This window comes from Artemia franciscana, chromosome 8 (assembly GCF_032884065.1).
Source record: "Artemia franciscana chromosome 8, ASM3288406v1, whole genome shotgun sequence".
Taxonomy (NCBI): domain Eukaryota; kingdom Metazoa; phylum Arthropoda; class Branchiopoda; order Anostraca; family Artemiidae; genus Artemia; species Artemia franciscana.
Window position 1 is genome coordinate 3,487,337 of NC_088870.1, and position 7,872 is coordinate 3,495,208.

General features: G+C 34.9%; 1 protein-coding gene across 1 annotated transcript; it reads right to left on the reverse strand.

Moving 5' to 3' along the window:
* Positions 1 to 2,719: 2,719 nt before the first annotated feature.
* On the reverse strand, positions 2,720 to 5,697 carry LOC136030589 (kappa-type opioid receptor-like). Its single transcript, XM_065709660.1, has 2 exons — positions 5,663 to 5,697; positions 2,720 to 3,326 (listed from the first exon to the last, which is right to left on the reverse strand). Exons 1-2 carry the CDS (start codon positions 5,695 to 5,697, stop codon positions 2,720 to 2,722), a joined length of 642 nt encoding a protein of 213 aa, XP_065565732.1.
* Between the last annotated feature and the right edge of the window lie 2,175 nt (positions 5,698 to 7,872).

The following is a 7,872-nucleotide window of genomic DNA, read 5'->3' on the forward strand; positions in this document are numbered from 1 at the left end:
GGGCTTTTCCTTCTCAACTCCTCGCTCTTTACGCTAAAGTTTGACTCTTTCTCATAACTCTACTTCTTAAAACAGTAAAAACTTCGGCGTAAAGATCAAGACTTTGAGGAGGAAAAGCCCCTTTCATATGCGGAGTAATTTCTGTTCGTTTTAAGTTTTAATGTCACTCCTTATTTTCATTTTAAAAACTTGTTTTTTTATTTAATTTCTGGACGTTTTTTAAATTAATGCATGTTTTGATCTTGGCTCTCCGCACATAAATAATTAAAACGAAATTTGCATGTTAATTGTTTTTTGGCTAAATGGCTTTCTCATAGTTTTAATCGGAAGATTTTAAGAAAAAAGAAGAGAGGGAGGAAGCCTAGTTGCCCTCCAATTTTTTGATTACTTAAAAAGGCAACTAGAACTTTTAATTTTTTACGAACACTTTATTAGTAAAAAATATACGTAATTTACGAATTAACTTTCGTAACGAACTTCTATATTCGTATGTTTTTATTGCGTATGTGAGGGAGTTTACTCCTCGTCGATACCTCGCTCTTTACACTAAAGCTTAAATTATGTCCCAATTCCTTAAAAATGACCCTTGAATCACAAAGGCCATAGAATAAATAGTTGAAATTACTAGAAATACTTTAGCGTAAAGAGCGAGGTATTACGAGGAGGTAAACCCCTCATATGCGCATTAATTTCTGCTCGTTTTGAGTTTTAATGCTGGTCCTCACTTTCAGTAGAAAAAAATTTCATATTTCTTTTTTCATTGTTTTTGAAAAAAATGCTAAAATATCCTGCGCCCCCATCATTGAAAGGGTCTTCCCCCATGAAAAGTTTTTCCATGTAAAGATTCTTCCACGTACACCTCACCTCAACTATCCCCCCCCCAAACCAGAAAAATCCCTCTGAAAACGTCCGTACACTTCCCAGTAACCATTACTGTATATAAACACAGGTCAAAGTTTGTAGCTTGCAACCCCTCCCATGGGGACTTAGGGAGAGTAAGTCGTCCCCAAAGACATAGTTGTTAGGTTTTTCAACTATGGTGATAAAATGGCTATCTCAGAACTTTGATCCGGTGACTTTGGGGAAAAAATGAGCATGGGAAGGGGCCTAGGTGCCCCCCAATTTTTTTGGTCACTTAAAAAAGGCAGTAGAACTTTTAATTTCCGTTAGAATGAGCCTTCTAGTGACATTTTACGACCACTGGGTCGATACGATCACCCCTGGGAAAAAAAAACAAAAAAACAAATAAACACGCATCCGTGATTTGTCCTCTGGCAAAAAAATGCGAAATTCCACATTTTTGTAGATAGGAGCTTGAAACTTCTACATTAAGGTTCTCTGATACGTTGAATCTGATGGTGTTATTTTCGTTAAGATTGTATGACTTTTAAGGGGTGTTTTTCCCTATTTTCTAAAATGAGGCAAATTTTCTCAGGCTCGTAACTTTTGATATTTAAGACTAATCTTGATGAAAGTTATATATTTAAAATCACCATTAAAATGCGATTTTCTTAAACAACCATTGGTATCAAAATTCCCTTTTTCGAGTTTCGGTTACTATTGAGCCGGGTCGCGCCATACTACAGTTCGTTACCACGAATTGTTTGATTTAAATGTAATTCATGTCTTTAAGATAATATATCTTAATGATATAATATATATATATATATATATATATATATATATATATATATATATACATATATATATATATATATATATATATATATATATATATATATATATATATATATATATATATATATATATATATATATATATATATATATATATATATTATATGTATATATACACAGATATATAGACTGATATAGGTATGGATTTTTTCAGTTAGTATTGAGAAAATGGCTCATAGAGATTGGACTTTCTCCAAATTGATAACTGTTTTATTTGTTTCCTTCTAGAAATAGATTAGTGGTATCAACTTTTGCAAAAAAGGCTCGAACTAGGTTTTATTTTTCTCATCCTATGATGTATCGACTTCTTATGTTAGTAATTTTTGAGTCCTCTGGAAGGGGTCCAAAACCTGAGGTATAAAGCTGTAAATACCATCAGTTTTTAAAGTTTGGATAGAATAAGTTAAATTATTGCGGGATTCATCCCCATCCTGTCAATTATTTATCTTTTTCTCCCTTGGGTAGTTTTGAGGAGCACATAATTATGTCGAGTGCGTCTACTTTTACATTTTAAGTTTATAATTTGTAAATGCTTTAATTTTTATCCACATTGTTTTCTTGTATTAGCCCATTTTACCGTATTAAAATACCTTTCAAAAAAATTTGATATTTATTTGCAATCTTTTTCGCAACTGAAATTAAAAAAAAACCTCAAAGCTCTCATCCATGTTGAAAAGTATTCATGCCAACAAAATAAGAAACAATATATTTCAGATATCTTGGAGATAAATTCAACCACATATTTTCTTTTGTTGAACAATACTTGAATTATTTTTGTTACCGAATAAAACAATAAGAAAGGGCGAATCAATTTGAGATTAACTTAAGACAAGAAACAAAACCGTAACCTACATAAAAAGTGAGAATAAAGTTGAAAAACACCAACTTGAAAAATTATGAAGAGACTAAAATTTCCCTTTAAACATCAGTAGAAGATACACTTGTGAATGGTCACTATTTAGATTTAACCGGATTGCTATACATCACACATAACTGATAAGGATTAAATAAAATCTTACCAACTATGTAGTGATCACTTCGCTATGATTTCTTGAGCCTGGTCCTCGCCCATTTCTCTGGCGACTGGAGGCAGTAGTCGACGAGGTAATGATTGTCCCATGGCGGGCCAGGTGTGCTCCAGGTTGAAAAAATCTAATAAACCCACTTCGAAACTTTGAAGACATCATATTATACAGAATAGGATTCACAATACAGTTTATATAACCCAATGTTCTTGATATGTTTATAAGGAAGAAAAATAAATTTGGTCCGAAAGTTTCATAAGGGTTCGGTGTAAATATTACAATCAATATAATCACACGGAATGGTAGCATACAGATGAAAAAACAGGTAACGATAATGCCCAGCATGACGACGATACGAACGCGTGTTCGACTGGTATTGACGATGCTCCTTCGTGATCCACCAAGACGACGGACTGTTTGCCTATCGAGTATCAAGTATCGTGATATGAGGGTGTATACAATGATTAGAACTGCAAGTGGTACGATGAAAAAGAGAACTGTTGATGAAAAGAAGAATACTGACTGCCAAGATTGGTCAGACATTGTGAAGCAGACCTCAAATGGCATTCCAACGACTTCATAAGACGTTGTCCAGAGGACTGGGCTAAAATTTAAAAAACAGAGAATTTTTAATATGGTGCTAAAACTTTCCTAGAACAACAAAGAGATAAATCTCAACAATGAACAAACAAACGGGATTACAGCCAATAGAAAAACAAAGATAAATATTAAACCGACACGGTTTAGCCAGTATGAATAAAAGGCGCCTTCAACGCTGATAATTCAAAAATAAAATAAAATAACCAAAAAACAAATAAAATACAAAACCCAGAAAAACAAAACAAAAACAATATCAATATCTACAATTGTCGCAACCGATCTTATAGGCCAAAGAAGTTTATTGAGTTGCTTCGATGAGAACACCAAAGCGACTAGATAAATAAAATAAAATAAAAAGGAAGTTAAATATTCTTCAGATTTTTCATAAAACTCTCCTTAACAACATCATTTTGAAACATGAGTGCTAATCAACAGTGAAGTGGTAAGACGTGTTGCTCTCGCATGCAATAGTCAAGATTTACAGCTAGAATTATCATTTGTTTTTTCACAAGAGCATCAATTACATGGTCTTAGATCTGTGACCTGATTCATTAAGTTTATGGCTTTTGTGAGATAGGCAACTACCAAAACGAAGGGGTTAAGTTTTGCTGCAGTAAGCATAAACTTTTACACTTAAGCCGGTCCTTTTACACTAGGCTAGCTTGAAACTCCATAATACCACCATAAGCATCGTCAAAACCATAACAGTAAATGAGTCTCTGCTGGTGTGCATAGGACGTCGAGTCCATGGCTCAGTTTCTGCGTTTTTTTTTATAGGGAAAACTTGCAATCTTGTCACACAGCCTTAAGGTAGCGGAGATTCATTCCTGGGCCTCGTATTTCTGAGCCGAGAATCGATCCATTGTGCTACCACAGGGATATCATAAGGAAACTGTTAAAAAATTAGAAATTTGGAAATATAGATGGACATTAAAGCTCTGTTCAAGCATGAAATATTTTCTAGGAAAAGTATGTTTATCGTCAAAATTTGTTAATAATACATCCATTAATTCTATTTTGTTGCTAATATATTGAAGTTTCCAAAACTTAATGCAAAGTTAAATAGCAACAGATTTAAAGTATAGCTCGAGCTTACTAGGGACTGCTTACAATATAGACGAAATTTGATACGCAACAATCCATATCGTAAAATAATGTCTTAACTAAAGTTAAATATTAAGATCAAATAAAAAAACAAGTTTTTTTTTAACTGAAAGTAAAAAGGCTCCTGACGAGCCTTTGTGTTGGGTTGTTGCCTCTGATTTATTTGTCTTTTTTTATTTTTTATTTTTCATATTTGGTAGATGACGACTTATACTTACTTACGACATGACTGCCTGTCCATGGATTATTCTTTATGGTTGATTGTGTATGGCTATGCTGTTTGACCTATGTGATTGTATGGATGAGTAGGGTTAAGACTTCATTTAAGTACTGATCTATATTAATGAATAATGTAGGAAAACCGTCTTCCTTTTCTCCTTCTGTCTTTTTTTGTGCTGTTGCATTGGTGATTTCTTTTTTTCATTATAGTAAAATTATAATATATTCTCTGAGGCCACATTGTACTGTGCCATAGCTCCAGTCGACCAGTGTCAAAGGTAGGATGGAAGTACTCGGAGCCATGTCGAGGTAGATCGCCCATGTGTTATCCATGAGAACAACAAGTCAATGGATGGCGTAGACTTGTCTGATATTCTTCTGGAGCTCTATCGCACTGAAATATGGCCCAAAAAATGATGCATGCGGATAGTCTGTTATTTCCTTGATTTAGCTGTGAATAACACTTGGCTTCTACATAGGCAAGAGTGAGAAGACCTGGGTAGACAGCCTATGTCCTTGATTTAATTCAAGACAGATATTTGCAGATCCTTGATAGTGTCAGGAGTTGTGAATAGTCTTCGTGCTGGTCGACCCTCTATCAGTGCTCCTACAAAGCGAAAAACAAAAACTGCAGAAGCAGGCATGCCGTCAGAATCGGTGCGACAAGTCGAACAAGGAACATAAAGTCGAAAAGGAGTTGCAAGGGGTGCAACTCGCCAAATTCTCTGCACTAAATGTAAGGTTAGGTTGTGTCTGAATGGAGACAGAAACTGTTTTATGAACTTCCATATTTAGCGAAATGAATCTTTTTTTATATTATGGTGACCATATGGTAACCATTTTCATTTCAGCGTGTGAACGAAATAAATAAATGAAGTCGAAATCCCGTTGAAACTAAGCTTATGTTGATTATTATGTCAAGGTTTCAGAATTTTTCAAGCACGCCTTCAATATTCAAGGGTTAAGTTAAATCAATTAAATCAAGCACGCCTTCAATATGAAAGGGTTAAATTATACCTAGCGCCGTTCTTAATTCCTAATGCGAATGCCATTCTGCTGTAGCACGGAGAAACTACTGATGTTTGGTCCGAAATTGTATAGCAGACTGCAAGTGGTGTGCTACATTATGCAACAACCTTTATGCAAAGGTATACACCTTTCTGACCAGAAAGGGGCAGTCCATGGAAAAGATGGAATGTCACAGATATGGTGACACTGATTTTTTGGGGTTTTGTTGATTTGACTTTCTGCAATGCCGATGTTTTGACACTCTCCTCTATCCCCGAAAATAAATTGACACTGCTGAAGTTTCAACGAAGGGTCGTGAGAGGACTCGTGTCTATACCACAATCGAAGAGGGAAAACGGAAGCACTTTCCAGTTGGCTGTTGCAGTTAACAAGAAAAGACGAGAAAGTTGTGGTGCATCGGTTCCAGACGACTTCCATATTAATGGTCTGGGCAAGCACTGACCTTGCTTTGTTTCCCAACGCTCAAGACGAGAGGTGTGTCCTCTAAAGCGTGCTGAGTCAATACCGTTATCGCTTTGCTCCAAAAGTGGTTTGATGTTGTGCAACAAAAGAAAGAACTGGTCTTGCTGAGTGTCATGAGTATCATCAGCGATAGAGTTGTAACTAAAAATTTTTATCAAAATTTTCCTTTTATTTTGAAAAAAGTCACTTGATCAGCGAGACATCTCGGTCCCTTCAGCTAGTCATTTGATCAGGTTGCTTTGCCCAACAGGACCGCGGAGTCCCGCTTTGAACATATATTTTCTTACTAATTTTAGGATTTTTTTATCTGCATATACAAATTCAGTGTGTCTTTCTGGTCAGGAGTCATATATTTTTTTTTATCAAATTCGATTGGAAATTAAGGATTTAGTCGTGAAAGGGTTAAAACCTCCCGTGAAAATTTAAGACAGTAAAACAACCAAAAGGTTTAAAGTCACGAGAGTGACCAGTTACAAGTATTGTTTATCTTTTTCTCTGCGCTTATATTATATGACCACTGCATGACATGATCAACAACCTAAAACTATTTTAGATCTATCTTCTTCTATTTTATATAAGAGTTTTCCCTCTAATCAAAGTATTCCTTCTTTTTCATGGAACTTGAAATTTTCCAAAAACACATTGCTTAGCACTTTGTTTTCCTAGACGTTTTTGCAAATCAAGAGTCCTTTCGTTCTTTGAAATGACCTGAGCGTTCCTCCTTTTTAAAATTAATTGAAGCAAATTCTCTTTTCTTTTTTTTTATCGGTCAAGGATAAGCTGTCACAGAAGAGTGGTGCTAACGCTCTCCTTAAAATTGAAAGCTATCTCTGCTCTAGAGATCTCTTTTAATAAAGTGGATGATGCAGAAATAGAAGCACTTTTCATGTACTGGACTAGGAATCAAACGGATCCTGGTAACTAACTGTAATTAAGAACCAAATTGACCCAATAGTAATCTCAAAAAAGGAGTTTTTATAACAATACGTGCATAAAAACTTGGCATTTTAGGGTGATTCTAAATATATGAAAATCATTAAGTTTAAAGCTAGCCGCAAAAAGTTAAGATCTTGATGACCACTTACCTGATTCTAAAAAAAGGGAAAAATACCCCCTAAAAGGACAATGATCAAATTGCCTCCATCAAATTCAGTATATCAGAAAACGCGGTTTTAGAAGTTTCAGGGTCCTATCTACAAAAATTGGAATTCTACAATCTTTTTGGGAAAAACATCACGAATGCGTGTTTAGTTTTTTCCTCAGGGGTTATCCTATCAAACTATAGTCCAAGAAAATTGGGGAAAAGGCTTAAACAAAGAGAAAATACAAGTTCTAGAGCCCTTTCCAAGTAGCCAAAAAGTTTCTGCCGAAAAAAAGCGACATTTTTTGCTAATTTGTGGCACAAAACAGCAATTTTAACCCAATGAAGGCAAAATTGCCATAGATCAAACAGTTCGTGTTAACAAACTGTTGTAAGGAGTGACCCGGCTCAATAGTAAACGAAACTCTAAAAAAGGAATTTTGATGCTAAAAGATACATCAGAAGAATTGGATCTTCATGCTGATTCTAAATATATAAGTTTCATCAAATTTAATCTTTGCCATCAAAAGTTACGAGCCTCAGAAAATTTGCCTTATTTTGGAAAATAGGGCGAAACACCCCTAAGAGTCATAGAATCTTAACGAAAATCACACCATCGTATTCGGCGTATTAGAGAACCCTATACCAAAAATTT